The 19,493-nt window shown below is 35.3% G+C and overlaps 1 protein-coding gene across 10 annotated transcripts; it reads left to right on the top strand.

Annotated features, from left to right (window-relative positions):
- Positions 1-3: 3 nt before the first annotated feature.
- Positions 4-18,228, top strand: LOC139963905 (VPS9 domain-containing protein 1-like). Of its 10 annotated transcripts, XM_071965201.1 has the most exons (16): positions 38-175; positions 1,017-1,187; positions 1,710-1,782; positions 2,235-2,345; positions 3,679-3,916; positions 5,549-5,660; positions 6,391-6,453; positions 6,606-6,746; positions 7,612-7,837; positions 8,629-9,348; positions 9,694-9,823; positions 11,154-11,368; positions 14,612-14,687; positions 14,998-15,102; positions 15,839-15,935; positions 17,136-18,228. In XM_071965201.1, the coding sequence occupies exons 2-15, from the start codon at positions 1,098-1,100 to the stop codon at positions 15,918-15,920; spliced, it is 2,382 nt and encodes a 793-aa protein (XP_071821302.1). In that variant the 5' UTR covers positions 38-175; positions 1,017-1,097; the 3' UTR covers positions 15,921-15,935; positions 17,136-18,228. The 10 variants fall into 10 exon arrangements, with proteins under 10 accessions (XP_071821283.1, XP_071821251.1, XP_071821302.1 ...); XM_071965182.1 differs by having other exon boundaries at positions 4-138; positions 1,031-1,187; positions 15,839-18,228; XM_071965150.1 differs by having other exon boundaries at positions 4-138; positions 15,839-18,228.
- The last annotated feature ends 1,265 nt before the right edge of the window (positions 18,229-19,493 follow it).

The raw sequence follows: 19,493 nt of genomic DNA, 5'->3' as shown, positions 1-19,493 counted from the left end.
AAACTTACCGCTGTGCACCCAAATTCTCCTTCGTAGAAAAAACATCAAATTCGCTCAATTCCTCGATCAAGTTGATGTATTTATGCGCTAAATGGATGTTTCTATTGTGTTTATATGAAGATATTCCGGTGACTTATAGTAAGACCCATGAAAGTGAAGTCACAAGTTTCCAAAGGTAGCCTGTGTTAGATTACGCTGTGCTACATTACGAGGTGCAATCAAAGTTTGACTCGTAGTAGTTCCACGAACTTGTGAAATTAAATATGATGTAGTGTTGGCCTACTGTAGCACCAGCAAGTAGATGGGTAGTATTTACGTTTCTCGTCCAAAACGTCGCAGCAATACAGCGATAGCGCTCGGCTCTTAAATTCAAATAGTTGCAGTCGATCTGTATATACTGGAATATTACAGCAATTTATGATGCATGTACAAATTTCACTTGCAACCTAATTACAATATAGTGTATATAGGCCTAGCCTAGGCACTATAATTTTATAAAGGCTAGTAATGAATTCCAACTGTTGCTGTAAGTTCAAATCTAAATTACTGTAGGCCTAATGTATTTCTGGCATAATCTGATCAAAACACAATTGAATTGCATAGCTGATGCATAAAACTAAAAGCAAAATCAAACGGATCTCCAAGCTTTTACCACAAACTATTTAAAAGAACATTTATAATTTGTGCTTTTGTTTTTAGTATGGCAACAGTAGCATAGGCCTACCATCATAATTGCTGACTGTATGAAAATTTAATACATAGCCACTTTACTGATATAGTAATCAATTCTTATTGGTGCTTTTGTATAAAGTCAAATTTACAATCTTTTGGCATTAACAGTACTGTAGGCCTATTTCTAACTGTGTGTTATGGATTAATTAAATCAGGTTATGGATCACTAAATAAAAAGAACATTGCTCCCAACTTGGCCAACACCTAAACATAGCAACATCAAAAGCACACCACTTTACAAGTCAGACCTAGCCTTATCCTAAAGTATATATTGATTTTTACAGGTCATTTATTACAGGTACCATATCATCCTCAAGTAGTATTGCTACCACAGAAACCCTGGTATTGATGTGGGTTTTCTCACAATGGCATCTGCAGCTCAAACACTGAATCTTAAAGGGGCCATGAAATGTTTTGTCAAGGCTATGAAGCTTGATGAAAAGGGCCAAAACCAGGTAATGATTGTGTAACTATCATTGTAAGATCAAAGAACTGTAGGATATTCTAGCAAAATGATAGCACGATGTGACAGTACTAGGTAAAGGTTATCAGTAACATTTCCCATATTTGATGTCAAAATATGATCACTAACATCTGTTTTCTAACCAGCCTTAAGGCATTTCCCCTCATCTAGACATTTTAGGGAACAATTGAGCCATTTAAAAATATTTATTTGGAAGGTCAACATCTGAGAAAGTACTTTTGATCAATTCTAAGAATTTTTACCACACAATTTCTTTTCTTGGAAGGGGTGGATATACTGATAACCTTTAACATACTGGGTAGAATCTTCAGGTCAGGTAGAGTCTCCAAATAGCTCTATATGATACCTTACAGTAATAGTACTGTACCATAAATATGAAGTTGATTTTTATATTAAGAAAAACTTGTGCAAATTGCCTTTTCACATATATTAAAGATTTTTCCATGGAAATACAATCTACTCATTGTAAACATTGATATTTTATTTATTCTAGGAAGCGTATATTGAATATCTCAGCTGTCTTCAGTTTATATCAGGATCATTATGTGAGGAAGCCAAGATGAAAAGTAAGTTATAATGGGCAAGAATTATTAAAATTGTGAAATTAAGTAGATTACTTTAATTTTTCTTTTCTTTTCTTAAATCACTGAAGTCAATAGAGAAACAGAACTAACTTTGCATAACCATTTATTTCACATGGAATTGTTCAAGCAAGTACATTAATTGGCAGTAATTATCATTATTAATAAAAAGATCACCAAATTGATTAAATAATTAAGAAATCTTATTTTATAAGTTTAGTTTTTAAATAAAAAATCACCATCCCAGGTTTCTGTTTATTATATCAATACCACAGAAAAATTTTCATTTAACATACTCATGTATTCATGGCAAACATAGATCAGGTATTGTTGCATTGAGATGTTTTGAATTTTGAACAAGAATGTCAAGCTGTTTTGTGACACCAATAAGTTTTTTTCCCCCTTGAAAATGAAAATATTCTATCATTCTTTTAAAGCAATATCTGCTGGAGACCAGGCCAGTAATCTCATATCTGGAGAATCTCAGAAAATGATGAATTTGGTTCAGAAATGTACTGAACGTTTAGTGGAGCTGCAATGTTCACTAGGTAAGAGCAACTTCCGGTATAAAATATAAGACTTAAAACATAAATACAGGTCTGATGCTTCAGAACTGTTACCTTACACATTAGCTGGCTTCTCACATTTATGCAAGTTCAGTAAATTATGTTTGGTCTTGAGAGTTTTTTATGTCGTACATTATTTATTAAAACTAGTGACAATATCTGAAAGTGAAGCATCATTTAAAAGCTGCTAGTGACCTGCTAAGAATGAAGGAATTACATCACAACCGTATCTCTTATGGTTAGTTACTACTGGGTATCAAGTTAGCTTCTGAAAAGAAAAACTATTGTCCTCACGCTTGGTGTCCCTATTGTCACTAAACTGCATTCAGAAACACCACAGAAAAAATGTATGGCTCAGGATTAATACAAGCGATTCCAAAGTAACAAGTTATATCCATATAAATACTCTCCCTTCTCTGGAATGACATGAAGATATTAGGAGTGTGATGACAATTAGCAAATCTTCAAGTGTCACTATTTTAATATTTTAATTTTTTTTGTTCTATAATAGAGAGTTCAAGTTTCTTATGTCCATCTGGAATATCTTTTATCTTATTTCAAGAAATTGTCATCTTTGGAATTACAGGCAACAAATCTACCAGACATGTTGCAAATGGTTTCCGATAACTAACTTTCATTTCATTGTTTTAGCCAACTTTAATGAAATGAACTGGCTGGGAAGTATATCATCTTCAGAGCCTTCTGCTTTATATAATCGTTTTAGCATATCCTCTTGGTTCATGACATTTGCTTCAGTCAGAGTACAGTTCCAAAATGAGGAAGGAAAAGTTGCCATCAAATAAATGTTTTTTTGGGAGAACAGAGATATGTTTGCTGTTTTGTGAGTAAAGCCCTATACTGTTTTAATTTTGGGCTTGGCAATATCACTTGTTTATAAAAAAATTCTTTCAAAAAGTAAGAAAAATTGTCAATTTTCAATTTGGGAAAAGTATGTCATAGTGATATCAGGTAAACCTATATTGAAAGGGAATGTTGAGATAGTGGGTAATTAGGTGATGAAATGCAAAAACAACAGACTTTATAAAGCATTGATGACATCATAATGTTTGGAAACATTTTCCCTCTGATAAAAGTAACTGAGTTAGAGGACAGTGTTGTGCTGAGTCTTGCCTCCAGGTTGTTCACATTTTTCCCACTAGAGAGATATATACTGTATACAGTGAATGAAATCCTTGGTTTGGCTAGAGTCAGGAAAGTTAATAGCTATGAACGTCAAATGACACAACTCGTTGAAACAGTGTCATATTATACTGCTGATCGTTTTTGACTTTGATCAATTTGTATCACTTTTCAGCCACTCGCTATGTCCATCAGCATCAGCCAACCGCCAACACTGTAACCTCCCCTCAGCCTTCACCTGCCACCACTCACCTGCCAGATACCCCTAGTCCTCCTCAACCCTCTCAAAGAAGAGACAGTGCGCATTCGGCCACTATTAGCCCTGGGAAAAGATCTAACCAGCATCAACCAGCTCCTAGAGTGGGCTTATCACCATCTCCGACACATTCTACTGTTGTGTCAAGGAAAAGAAGGTATGATGATAGTACTGTCTTTTTTTTAAGGTGAAATTAAGATGAGTTTTTTAGGCATGAGGTTATATTTTACGAAAGTATAAAATCAGCAATTCGGTCCCCAATTTCGATTGAAGCAACGTTTGTCTGCACCCTTTGTGAGACTCCATTCCAGTTTAATAGGGAGGATAATTATTTGCATGCTCCATCACAGGCAGACACACTCCACCAAGCACACAATTTAAGGTACCTTTAAAGGGTGTGAAGACTCGTGCAAAAAGAAACGTCTAATGCCGGTAATCTGACCTAGTTTCTAATGAAGTGTAACAGAAGTGTTAGACACCACCATCGATCCCAGAATATATATATACACAGCTAGCTACCGTGGGTAAATAGACATTAGTGTACAGTCAGTATATACAGCTGCGGTCAATACCCAATAGCACAGTGTACAAAAGATACAGCGATGGACATCTCAGGTCCAGCTAAAGATAACAAGGTATCATATTTCATTACTGTCTGCATTTTGTAGCGACAAGAGAAAAACTTCACTTGCAAGCAACGGAAAGTTAACTTTTTAACACTGTTTGGGGCGAGTCTTCAATGCCTTTAAAAGGAGACACAAACATGACCATAATCTTTAGCTTCTGTGACTGAGATATTTGTGAAGGAACCACTCCCTCCAACTAGCAAAGAGAAATCTTGCTCTGTTTGGGAGATAACCTTCAGTAATTTAAAAATTGTGCGGGGAAGGGGAGTCACGTTGTAAATATGTGATGGAAAAGTTTTTACTTTCTCTTTGTTTATCTTTTCCCATGTTCAAGTTAGATTGTTGACATTGCTGACAGTGAAGACCAATGCTACATACAGGTCATAACTAGTTTAGATTTAGCCTTTGCAATAGCCAACCCCATTACAGAAAAATAATTTAATGTAATAAATGAAAAAAACATAACAACTTGAAGCACATGTGGCTCGATAATGTCACAATTAGGCTTTTGACTCGTGTGTGAAGGAACATTAAATCTGTTTGTGTTTCCTTGATATAGAAATGCAATGATAATTGCATCCATATGAACAGTGATTGTGCGTTCTCAAAGGCAGTCAGGAAAAATAAGAACTGAGGAATGTACCATGAGTTATTACAGATATTCTTAGGAATAGAAATGTTTAAATGATTATCACTGGTGCAAGAACGGGAGACCCAACAACTACTGCAAAAAATAATATAAGGAGTGTTTATAAATCACTAGTTTCTCTCAAATGTATTTATTACCTAATCAGTGTCAACTTTAGCAATAGTAGCTTTAAAGGAACTGGTAGTTCACACTCTTCCTCAACAGAGATATTTATTTTCATTTCAACATTCATTACTCTTGGAAACATATGCCCCCAAAAAATTATGTACAAACTCCTTTTGCTGGTTTATTTCACTAATTAGCAAGTTTGTTAAATTATGAAATATGATTACTCACAGATTACAAAATATTTTTATTACTTTATCATGTCTCTTATTTCTTTGTATCCTTGGAATTTTCAATGGTGTAGGGATTTCTAATGCTGTCTACATATTGTGCCCTGCAGCTCTCAAGCAGTTTGTGTCTTACATTTGTAATCTTTATAACAATTTCTGTATCGCTCTTGATTTTCTAGCTATGACCAGTTAAGCCCGATGGAAAAAGCCTACAGAGAAAACAGAGTCTTGATGGTAGCATATTCTGCTAGGTTGAAGAGGATAGCAGGATCTAAGAATCAATCTGCAGTTGTAAGTACATAAAAATTAGATTGTCAGATTCAATCCGATTGTAAATATGTTTAGACGATAAAGGAAACTAAATTATTCTAAAACTCAAACAAAATGTCAGATCCAGCTGCATTGACTTCTTTAGAATTCAGTCAGATAGTACTCTCCTGCTCTTTGAACTATTATAAATAATATTATTAATGTTAAAATAAAAATAACATAAAACTGTTAGCAAACTGCTTATCCACTAGAGAGCCTGTGTAAGAGAATGTGTAAAAGTAAGTTGGCCTTACGTTTCGATCCTAGCAGGATCTTCTTCAAAGGCTAAATGACAAGTAACAGTAACAGAAAGGACAAACACACTCACAGAATACAGACAGGTTAATGAGCATGGTGAACACTAAGAGATAGATGTAAGGGGATTAGTAGACAAGGGATGGAGAGAAGAAAGAATGAAACCAGCAGGGGAAGAGGAGAGGTAGGAGGTAAACAGTGGAGGGACAAAGAGAGGATTAAGGGAAGGGGGTAGGGAATAAACTGGAGAAGGACAAAGACAGAAAGGTGTGGAGAAAAATGGGTGGAAGAGAGCTATGAGAAGAGGAGTGATGGGGGGGGGGGAAACATTATTAATGTTATGACATTAATGCAACTAAAAGTTACTCTATATTTACTGTAACACTCAAGATATTAGCAGAGTGAGAGGTGTTACAAATGAGGCTTGTCTTCAGTTACATTTTATTTTTGTCCTCAGAATTTGACCTTTCAAAGGAGGCTCATGGAGAACATGGCTATAGCCAGGGAGAGAGAAAAACAGGTGAGTAGTCTCTTGGCTATCTGTCTCCTGAAGACTCTCAAATTAAAAATAATTTATAATTTTATATAAAACTATTACTTATACTATAATCCCAGAAATGATTGTGCTGGTTCACTTCTAATTTTGTTCTTTACGCGAAATTATTTGCTCAGTTGGCAAGAAAAATCAGGGAAAGACATGAACAGCTGGAGAGACTTGCAGCAGAGAAGTTTTCAAAGAGCGGCGGTCTGTCTAGAGACGACGTGGAACTGCACAAAGCCTATGTTCAAATACTTGAATACGAGAACCACAATGTAAGTTTCAAGATTTAAAGATCTATGGCAAATATTCATTTGCCTTTGTCGTTTACCTCCATTTCATGAACAAAAGCCTGTTTAAAGTATCCCTTTCGAGATCCGGCTTTAGGAATCACAAATTACTTCGAGTTGGTTAGAATCGTGTTTGATCTCTAGAGTAAGGCAAGTATGTCACCAAACACAGAACTAGTATTGTTTGATACAGGTGACAAAAGCTTACAGTGGAATTGCGACCATCCTTACCGGTTTTGAACCTCTGGACATACAATCAGCGTCCATAGCCTAGTTTGTTAGGGTGTCCGCGTATAAAGCGGGAGGCCCGGGTTCGAATCCCGGTGGAGGCTGTTCTAAATTTTAAAAAAAGAAGAAGAATATTTTTGCTGTAAATTTTTAAAGTCATAATTGTGTGCAAGTTTCATATCATAGTCATTAGGCTCCTAGTAACATTATTTTATGACGGTATAATGTAAACACGATTTGAGGAATTGACATTTTTTCCAAAACAATTTCCTCCGTTATAAATCAGTCTTGCTTAAGGACGATGATCACCAAGGCCTTTCTTTTAATAAAGTTTGATTGATTCGAACTGCATCTTGAGGTAATACCATCTCTTTATGTGTATTTTGCAATAGCATTGATTTGTTCTATTTAAACCCACAAAGCTATGGATTGTGTGCAAGTTTCATATCATAGTCATTAGGCTCCTAGTAACATTATTTTATTACAGTATAATGTAAACACAACCTTTCGTTTCATAAAGTTTGATTCTTTGATTGATTTAATTTTCGATCTGCATCATGAGTTAACACCATCTCTTTATGTGTATTTTGCAATATCATTGATTATTCTATCACACACAAAGCTATGGATTCAGGAGCAACACGAGAGGTTGCGGGCATCGCCTAAAGACACCAACGCCATCCAGGATCTGATTAAAGACATCGTCAAGGATCAAACTCATCCGTTCTCTCAGCTGCTCCAGCATTACCAGGGAGTCATCTGTGGAAAACTCGAACCGCTTACAATGGACTACAGCAACGATGATGTGAGAGTTCCATTACAGGATGTTACCATCTTAGAACTTTCTGGTAGGCTGCTAAATATGCCAAAAAAATTAGATTGGACTGCTATTTGTAATGTTTTGTAGGTCTAGAGGCAAAGTGTTTCTCTTTGTTTTGAAAGTGGGATTCTGGCTGTTCTCAAGTTTTCTGACAATTGTATTTTAGATCCTCCTGCAAGCAGGAACTCGCGATGAAGCTATCATTAGCTTATCAAAGCCGCAGGCTGACCAAAGTCAGTCTCTAAGATTCATATTTAACATCCATGACTATGAATTGTCAATTGTCAACAACTCTGTAACTGGACGACATTCATTAATGATTGAAAGGCACCGGCGTTAACCACTGAGCTAACACTCTCAGCTAACACTCCCAATTCCTTGTATCAATGCGACATATCAACAATCGTTCTTGGTGTTCAAGTGTGTTTGTATGTAACTGCACTTATTTCAATCGGTTCATCTGTTGGAAAGTGGAATCTCCTTCTTAAATTATAGTAAAGATATGGAACTTTAATTACGTTAGTTACTTTAATTTACTTTAATTTAATACTTTAATTACTTTAATTCAGTGCTTTTGTTTGTGGTGTGTGATGAGTAAAAAGGTTTGTCTGGGACAATTATTTTAATAAGTTTATGCTAATTAACACTCGTTGAAGGTGACAAAATGTTAGAACTGATCTAAGATCGACAACTTGAGACTAAGTTCTGAAGTGATAAAGGTTGTAAAGCTGGAAATGCAATTTATTGTCTGAAAATTTATATTTTTAATTTTAAAATATTTAAGTGAATAAAAACAAATGAAACTTTTCTTCAACACAGGGAGGAAGGTTATCAATGCAGATAGCTTTGAGGAAACTAAACCGAAAGGACCTATATTTAGCGATGATTTCATGGCAAGACTCCTGACATTTAGAAGCTCCGAGAGATACGAGGAAATGCTACGAGATGTCGGCCAAGACATTGTTTCATGGGAGGGGGACGAAATGTTTGAGGAATTAATTGAAGAGTTGATTGACGAAAGTTCCGATGACATGGGACTGGCTTATCATATGCAAGGTGAAAAGAGGGAGGTCAAAGTTCAAAGAGAAGAAGGAATGTCGATGGAAGAAGAAGAGGAGGAGGAGACCCCAGCAAGTGTCGTCGAGAAGTTTAAGGGTGTTGTCGAGGAAGTTAGGAGTGATTTAAAGACTGCTGCTGATATGACTCTGGATCCAGCCAATCAGAATCTAGATGAATCTTCATGTCATGATGAATATTCATCAGATGGAGAGGGAGAAGAAAACGATTTAGAAGCTAACGCAACAACTAGTCTAGGAGAGATTTCAGGTACTGAAATAGCAACATTAAGAGTGAGCACCGACAGCAGTAATGATGTCGATGGAACAGACGATAATGTGACGCTGCCAGAGGAAGTGGGTGGAAGTGCGAACGAGAAATCTGAACGAGAAGAGTCCGAAGAAGAGAAGGTCAAGAGGTTACAAGCGGAAGCCATGGAGAGACATATGGAGAATATTTCCAAAGAGATCAAACAGATGGTCGGTGGGTTCACGTTTTCATAAACATTCATATAAAGCAACATTCTCTTGATTGAAATATTTACAGACATTGTTCTCGGTAAGCTATGGAAACAACACAGGATTAAAATGATGCCCCAGGTAGATGCTATTGAAAATATTCAATGACGTCATTTGAAGAATATTAGTAAATAAAAAGAAATAATGTGTAAAGATTTTTGTCAGATTTCCTTTTGCGTGTGCAGATACAGTGAGCTAGGTACCAACTAAGCTGCGACTTTGAAGTCAGGTCTTGGAATGCTGTTCCAGCCAATATTTAACTCTGCCCTCTTTTTTTCAGAATTTTTCCGTTCTTTTTTTTCGTTGACAGAGAAGCTTGTGAGTCTATTGGTGACAGTATATGAAGAGCTGGCTAGTGCGGTTGCTAAGGAACAATGTCTGACTATCATTGAGTGTCATTTCTTTCCTGGTGTTTGGCCATCACTGTTTAGTTTCTTCAGGTATTTGAAACTGCATTCTTTAACAATATAAAGTTCTCTCTTTCAAGGAAGCTTGTCAAAGTTGTTGTTTCAAATGTTTCATAAAATTTAACACTACAAGCCTATCACAGTAAATCTATATTTGTTTCACGTATCCAGGTTCATTTCAAAGAAACAAACCCCCCCCCCAAAAAAAAAAATAGGGCTGGGAAAATATTTATATAAATTTTATCACTTAATTTACAAAAATGCAGTTATTAAAAGTTTGGAAAAGTGTATAATTAATGGGACACGGTTTGTCAAATCAAATTCATGATATTACTCATTCATTTTCTATTTTATTTGTGAAAAAAAAATATCCTGAGTAATTGTCCTAGTTGAACTATTTTACATTCACTTTTTTTTAGTCATAGTCATTTTGGTTGGTAAAATTGTTAACAAGCGGCTGACCAAAGACAGAAGCTGTGTTAAAGCTGCAGTTTGTGTTGAATTTGCAATAATCTTGTGGTTTTAAACTGGTCTTGTAAAGGTAAAAGGTACCTCTAACTGTTCACTTTAGTGTGTTCACTTTAGTGTGTTCACTTTAGTGTGTTCACTTTAGTGTGTTCACTTTAGTGTGTGTTCACACTAAAATGTGTTCACTTTAGTCCACACATTGTTATGAAATGAAGCATTCACCTAGCAGATGATAAGTTGTCACAAAGTATTGCAAAAAAAAAGCAAATTTGTACAAATTTTCTAGAGTGAGGAATACAGTCAAATTTTTGGTCTTTGATCATGCAGCAGGTGGGTAAAGTTGAAAGGAACCCAATAGCCAGTTTAAAATTTAACCGGCACAAGTTATTTGAAATAGATATTTTGATTCTACTTACAAGGTTTTTCTATTTACATATCAATCTGTTGGTGTTCAAAACCTTAATCATAGAACCTCAGTCAATGGTAACATAAGGTGCGACTTCTGTCAAAAGCTACAAATATTTGCCTTTGTAAAAACCACTTGTTTATAGTTTTAGTATTAACGTTATAGATTAGCTGATGTAGCAAGTTAATTTGTAATAACCACTAGTTCAAACCACCATAGTCTGACCACCATTTGTGCAAAACATCATAGTTTGTCCGACCACCATTTAATGAAATTTGTCTCCCTTACACCAGCAATAGATCAGTATGCAGTTATATAACATTTTATTGTTGTTGCGTCATTTCGAGTGATTTCGTGGGAACCGCTTAAAACAGTTTTTTCCTGCATTTGTAAATATTAACATTATTTCATTAAATAACTATTACATAAAACTGTCCAATGAAGAGCCAAGAATTGATTTTGTTTATTTATTCTGTGTTTTCTCCTCAGGAGGATAAATAATGACAAGGAAGTCCAAGTAGCGACTGCCATGACGAGATACCTCCATGCCCTGCCAGAACATATCGGCATCAGTGAGAAATTTTGTCTCAAGTCGGAAGGTAGCTCGACACCGTCGACTGAGCCCTACCCGTACTACCCCATCGTGGAGGAAGTACTGGAACTGGCAAAGTTGGACTGCCCTGCCGATAAATTGGAATGCTTGGGTAACTATACGTTTACTCTTCATTTGGAACGATCAAAGTCTTTGGCATTCATTTTAACAGATTGAGTTTGATATATGAAGCGAGTTTCAAATGATATTTTAGAAAGGACATATGAGGCAATGATGTTTGGGTACTGCGGTAGAAGGTACACCATTTAAAGAAGTCATATTAATAGTGTACATATGTGGCTGGACAAAGCAAACAATATCTTGACAGTTCATATTGGTGGTGATGCCTACTAGAGAGGTGTATCCCAGCCATACTGTAGGGGGAAGGAAGGGGAGGAGGGGGGCATTGGTGGCAGAGGAGGGGGCTGGGGAAAGGATGACAAAATCAAATCTGGTAGTCTCTGACTTGTCAATGTGGTTGGTGCACACAGCACTGTGAATATATAAGAGGGTCATTTCAGTTCGACATTAATTATATTAATCTACTCTTTGGTGGATCTTACTATTCGATATTAGGTAAATGATGTGGTCATGATCCATCCTTGTGATGTTTTCTCTTTGGGATCAAGCTACCACGTTTGATATAAAACCGACTGATTGTGTTTCTACAAACCCTATTCGTTCATTTTCGTTCATTAAATTCGAGCCCACTATTTTTATATATACAATTTCAGTTTCGAATAAGGACACACTGGCTCAATATATGAACTGCATCAGACAAAGACTTTAGAATGGATTTTTTTCTCTGATAAGTAATGTTTTTTTCCTTGTTTTTGTTTTAAGTATACAACATCTGAGACTATTTATCTCCTCACGTAACTGAATATGAGTGAGACATGTGACTCAGTCATTGACACATCTTGGTTTTGATATATATAAAGTACATCTAATTAAAAATGTAGATTTTTTGGGAAAAAATGACCAATACAAGGTCACATCTTTACTGGGATATGAATCATCAAAACATCAAAGGCAAATTTCAATAAAACTATTTTGGTTTTATATATGTTATTGACTGGATTCCTGCTATAGCTACCGTAAGACCCTTTAGAATATTCAATAACTTGCAATAAAACAACAAAGGAACAAAGGGACATTCCATGTGATTGGTGTTTTTCCCCCTAATTCATTTACATCCCCTATCAAGCCTATCGTTTCTTTTCAATAATCAGCGTTTTTTTGCTCTTTTGTTCAAGTTTAACAAAACCCGTCGTCCTTTGTCTAATATTCTTTGGTTTCCTTTGTTGTTTCTTCCAAAAATAGTTCATTTGAAAAACCACAGCGTGAAAAATCATTCTTTCTGAATAGCTGAATAATTTGACTTTTGATTGCATTTTGTCCTATTTTGGCAGGTTTCCAAGGAGAAAACAATCATTCTTTCTGAATATCTTTTCCCATGGCCTCATGTTTTTGATGTTGTGTTTTTTACTCGAGCTGATACTATACTTGAGCTATAGCTAATAATATACTTGAGTTATAGCTAATAATATACTTGAGCTATATCTAATTACTAAACTTGAGCTATAGCTAATAATATACTTGAGCTATAGCTAATAATATACTTGAGTTATAGCTAATAATATACTTGTGCTATATCTAATACTAAGCTTGAACTATAGCTATACTAAACTTGAGCATAAGTTAATACTAAACTTGAGCTATAGCTAATAATATACTGAGTTAAAGCTAATAATATACTGAGTTATTGCTAATACTATACTTGAGTTATAGCTAATACTATACTTGAGCTATAGCTAATAATATACTTGAGTTAAAGCTAATAATATACTGAGTTATTGCTAATACTATACTTGAGTTATAGCTAATAATATACTTGAGTTATAGCTAATAATATACTTGAGCTATAGCTAATATTAAACCTGAGCTATATCTTATACTGTACTTGAGCTATAGCTAATATACTTGAGCTATAGCTAATATTAAACCTGAGCTATATCTTATACTGTACTTGAGCTATAGCTAATACTATACTTGAGCTATAGCTAATATTAAACCTGAGCTATATCTTATACTATACTTGAGCAATAGCTAATACTATACTTGAGCTATAGCTAATACTATACTTGAGCTATAGCTAATATTAAATCTGAGCTATAGCGAATAACATACTTGTGCTATAGCTAATAATATACTGAGTTATAGCTAATAATATACTTGAGCTATAGCTAATAATATACTGAGTTATAGCTAATAATAAACTTGAGCTATAGCTAATAATATACTTGAGCTATAGTTAATACTATACTTGAGCTATAGCTAATATTATACTTGAATTATAACTAATGATATACTTGAGCTATAGCTAATAAATACTTGAGCTATAGCTAATAATATACTTGAGTTATAGCTAATACTATACTTGAGCTATAGCTAATAATATACTTGAGCTATAGCTAATAATATACTTGAGCTATAGCTAATAATATACTTGAGCTATAGCTAATAATATACTTGAGTTATAGCTAATAATATACTTGAGCTATATCTAATACTAAACTTGAACTATAGTTAATACTAAACTTGAGCTATAGCTATACTAAACTTGAGCATAAGTTAATACAAAACTTGAGCTATAATATACTAAACTTGAGCATAAGTTAATACTAAACTTGAACTATAATTAATACTAAACTTGAGCTATAGCTATAACTATACTTGAGCTATAGCTAATACTAAACTTGAGCTATAGGTAATAATATACTTGAGCTATAGCTATAGCTAATAATATACTTGAGTTATAGCTAATAATATACTTGTGCTATATCTAATACTAAGCTTGAACTATAGTTAATACTAAACTTGAGCTATAGCTATACTAAACTTGAGCATAAGTTAATACTAAACTTGAGCTATAATATACTAAACTTGAGCATAAGTTAATACTAAACTTGAGCTATAATATACTAAACTTGAGCTATAGCTCTAACTATACTTGAGCTATAGCTAATACTAAACTTGAGCTATAGGTAATAATATACTTGAGCTATAGCTAATAATACAATTCTGAAAATGCAGATGAAAGTGTCAGCAAACTCCTGGTCTACTGCAAAAGCCTGTGTAGGTAAATATATCAGAGCCTCTATGAAGATGCTGCTAGGGTTGAAAGGTCAGGCCTTCTAACTCTGAGATAATAATATTTATAGTGTTGTACACTCTTGCTTATTGGATATTATTTCTTGTTTATCATGCTTCCCAGGCACTGCCAAAAGAATGTGTAATATTCCCCCTAAGGTAGCTAGAATACTTATCCATACTGTGCACTTTATTTTCTCAGTGCGTGTTTCCAGTGGGGTAATCCAGTGCGTTAACCAACACTATGAGACAGATGGCCAAAGTAAACATGTGACCGTGTAAGTAAAATGCCATGTGTTTTGGCCATTAAGTTATTACAAACTGCCAACAGAGGACGGGGACCAGGGTAGGAGTAGATGAAGGGAAGGGAGGTTTTAGGTGATGGGGAGGGGGAAGGGGTTTAGGGGATGGGGGAGGAGGGGGGTTAGGGGAATAGAGGAGCATTTCTGAGAGAGCCATTTTGTTGACACAACAGAAGGAAATATTTTCCAAAATGAAAGGTGCCCTTTCTTGTTTAGAATCTTGATATTTTCCCTCAGTCGATCTCTGATGCTTTTATGTACAGTACTGTATCTTTTTCTTCGCCAGTGGTTGCGACGACCTACTACCGATTCTGAGTTTCGTTCTTCTCAAGTCTGGTCTGCCCACAATAGTTTCTGAAGTGAATGCCATGGAGATGTTTATACAAGAAGGGTAAGAAATTTTTGTGTCATTTTCACGCTATCCATACGGTAAGGCTGCAGGAGAATTATTTCATATTTAGTTAAACATTCTCAAATTGGAATGAATATGCTCACTGTAGAAGACTTTTTTTTTTGTCTGAGAAAGTTGCTTTTCCAAAAGCATTGAAGAATATTTGGAACATGAGGCATAATTCAGATTAGCTGTGGACCGTCATTTGTCTTATGTATTAAAACTAATCATGAAGCAGCTTATAGATGAAATAATAAAATTTATAAAAAACTACAATAGCACTGTAAAAATTCACTCTAGCCATCTGTTGAGGAACCACAAAAATGGCATTTAGCACACAGAAAAAGTTGTATCATTATGTCATTAATACTCCACTGAAGTGAACATAGTTTGAGATACTGAGGTATGGAAATATTGGTCAATGTTAAAATTAGAACTTGTTACTTTTTTTCAAATTTTACTTGACCTATTCTATAGACCAATTGGTGATGAGAAGCTATTTCAATGGCTCAAATTGTTGGTAACACTTCAAAACGAAATATCCATTGAAATGTGCAAGAAATGCTTTAGGTTTTTTGGTTTGTCTAAACTTCCAGCTGTTATATCGCCCTCCCCCTTACCCCTCCCTGATCCACTAACAAAGCCTGTGTTATGAAGTACACATTACTGCAGATATTACTTGCAGGAAACCTTTCAACAGCATCCATTTTGTTTTAATCTTTGATTCCTTTCACAGATACCTGTTTGGGAAAGAAGGCTACTGTCTGACAACCATACAAACTGCACTGAGCTATGTATTCAAACTGTCAGAAGAATAAGATTACACCTCCTCAGTGAGTTAATGGAATACTGCACTGAGCTATGTATTCAAACTGTCAGAAGAATAAGATTACACCTTCTCAGTGAGTAAATGGAAGGATTTAATAGCAAACATAGAAAACCTTGGGCTATACTTTCATTTGTAAAAGTTAAAATAAAATCATACTGTAAGCAAACTGCTTTATCCACTAGAGAGCCTGTGTAAGAGAATGTGTAAAAGTAAGTTAAGTTGCCTGACGTTTCGATCCTAGCAGGATCTTCTTCAGAGGCCAAATGACAAGTAACAGTAACAGAAGGGACAAAAACATGCACAGAATACAGACAGGTTTTTCTTCACACCTTTCTGCCGTTGTCCTTCTCCAGTTATTCCCTACCCCCTTCCCTTAATCCTCTTATTGTTCCTCCACTGTTTATCTCCTACCTCTCCTCTTCCCCTGTTGGTTTCTTTCTTTCTTCTCTCCATTCCTTGTCTACTCTTCCCCTTACATATATCTCTTTGTGTTCACCATGCTCATTAACCTGTCTGTATTCTCTGCATGTTTTTGTCCCTTCTGTTAGTGTTACTTGTCATTTAACCTCTGAAGAAGATCCTGCTATGATCAAAATATCAGGTCAATTTACTTTTACACATTTATAACAGTATTATCAACTTTTTTGTGTTTTTCCTTTTCAATACCTTATTTTGTCTTTCATGTGCCTAAATTTCAGACGGCCTTGAATCTACACACCTTTCTTATATTTCGCCTGTCTCCGTCGTGTTTCGTGCTCTTACTACAGTGGTGCAGTCGGTGGATATGTAGAAATATAGCTCCACCATCCACCCCCCTCCACCCCTTCCTAATTGCTTGGAGGATACCTTTTCAAAGATGCCTTCATGAAGTTGCGGGCTATGTCCATAAATAATGTAAACTTCACGCATTCAAATCCTGCATCAAGCATTGTCAAAGCTGAATCAAACTTATCAGCAGCAGAGGTTGAAGGAAGTCTTCGTATTTAGGGGGAGGGGCCAACAATTCCTTGGTGCTCTGATACCAGTAACATATGTAGCAGGTTTAGCTAAGAAAGAGTTGATGACTAACAAAAAAATGGGGAAGGCAAAACACCATCAGGCCCAACGTTACTTCATTTGGAACAGTGACAAATAGTTTGTTGCAATGAACAAATGGTATCATGACTTTCTACCATGTTGTAAACAACATTTCTTTAATCTCAAGACGGACAGGAAACCTAGAAAGAGCCTACTCATCGTTCAAAGGTTTAAGAACAGCCCTTAGACACTAGTCAAGAGCCAATAGATGCATCTGAAATCAAAGAAAGAAAAGTTTGGTGGCAACCAATAGTTGAGACGAAACTTCTTACAAGTAAAAAGGAGAGAGTTAAATTGTCAGATGACACGATTTGAAGCTTCCATTGCTGAATAGCAAAAAAAGATCAAAAAGGTTATAAGGTTAAATAATGATGTTACAAATATTGAGCAAAATTATGTGCAATAAAATTATAAAAAAATTCAAAATTTTTGTAAATTAAAAGAAATATATTTTGTCCACTTTGAAAAATGTTGAGGGATCGGTGTAGAAATGGGTCAGTGGTATATTATTGACAACTCATTTAACTGGGATCCAGTTTGCTTCTTCTTAATGTTGAATCTTGTAAAGTCAGCTGTTTGGCATTACTTTCTGTAAATGATGTATACTTCATGGAATCCCATAACAATTTAGTCAAAATTTATTTGACTAAATCTAACTATTCATTTCAAATCCCAAAGACAAAGTTTACAAAAATTATCAGATGTTTGAAATGCTATTTTCATAAAATGAGTAATACAGATATTAAACCAAACAAAGATTTTTCTAAACTAGAATATTTAGTGTTAGTATATATATATATATATATATATATATATATTAACTTGCTATTAAGCAATGTTAATTTGAATAATAAAGGGTGTTTATTTGATCAACTGCTATCTTTTGTCTGAGTAACGCTCAGTGTAGATTTGGTGAAATTTGGTGATAAAATGCAAAGATACCTCTCTAAAGCTCAATATAGGATGGTCTGAAGGTTTAATATATTCAACATAAAAGCCCTCTGTTATTCCGTCTGTTTCGTCAGCATAGTTTTGTACCGATGACTCATCAGGACAATTGTTCAACAAGAATGCTTTTTTTGGCAAGTTTTATAAATGTCTTTTGTTTGTTCATTCCTTTTTCGGGAATTTGAAATCTTTCCTTTTTGTTATTTCATTTATTTAAATTACAATCGTTTTATGAAATATGAAATACAACAAAACCGTGAATACTGCTCTGAGCAACTTTTCTTGCCTTCTTTTTTGAGGAGGGAAAAAAAACCCTCTTTTCTGAAAATCTTTTCAAGCATGGTTAGGGACTATTCATGGTATCTAACAATGCTTAATGCAATACTTGTGCTTTACAGTGCTCTAATAGGCACGATAATTTTAACACAACTCCAAAACAGCTCATGCAACGTATCGCTTGAAAACGATTATTTCCATGTTCCATTTTCTGCACAGGAAAATCGAAGTTGACTGTACAACAATGTACTAGTCGAATGTGATCAAGAATCTCATGCTATGCAAATTTAATCCCAGTGTTCCAAAATGTGTGTATGCAAACCTGAAACATGGCAGCCATTGCATGTTAACGTTTATAAAGCCAAACAGATTCACTTCAAGACTTTTGGACTGTCACAAAATACCAATTTTATTGGCATATAAGTTGCTGCACAGACCAGACGAAAACAAGGAATGTGTTGCTGTGTCAACTTTTTTTCGGGGGGGGGGGGGGGGGGGGGAGGGGGGACTGGATTTGAACAGCTTACAAGGACAATATTGGTCCTGATACCATGATCCCTTATTCAACTATTGCCAGAGATATTCATTTATCGAAAGCAAACTTTAAGACACCTCAACTTGTCAATACTTAATGCTATCGCAACACTGGTTTATATCTCAAGTTGCATTATCTCATCGGTGAGATGGGGAAAGTGCCTAGAGGCTCCCAACGTCAAGTGCCCTTCAATGCCAAGGGGTCTCTGTGAGCACTTCCAGGCAAGAAAAAACGAACCTTTTCTTTTCAGGTTTTTTCCTGCAAATTAAAGTGTAGGGTGAAGCAGATGGTTCAATCGGGTACTAGTCGGGGTTAAACCGGCATTGTTTTTATCTGCACAAATAATTAGGTTTTTGTGGTCATATGAACAGTGCCCCAACATGTAGTGACGTTAAAAAATGTTCGAAAGTGATACCTGGCTTTTCCCATACGAGCCTAACAATATTTTCCCAAGGATTGAAAAACAAAATGGAAATTCTATCAGCTTGCATTAAAGAAAGGGAATAAAATTTTCAGTTATTCTGGCTTTCAAATTTACTGAAGTGTAAAACTTTTTTCCTCAATTTTCTTTAAAATAAGGAGGTGGGGGTGGGGTGGGGGAGTGTATTTCTATCATAAGGAAAGCAATTCACTACAGGAAGTCAGTTGATATAAAACCCCCTTCAATTTAATAAATTTAGCTATGTGGAGGGGGGTTGGCGGTGGGCAACCACCCTTTTGAAAATC

Source organism: Apostichopus japonicus, chromosome 3 (genome assembly GCF_037975245.1).
Source record: "Apostichopus japonicus isolate 1M-3 chromosome 3, ASM3797524v1, whole genome shotgun sequence".
Lineage (NCBI taxonomy): Eukaryota > Metazoa > Echinodermata > Holothuroidea > Aspidochirotida > Stichopodidae > Apostichopus > Apostichopus japonicus.
This window is presented reverse-complemented; position numbering and strand designations above follow the sequence as displayed.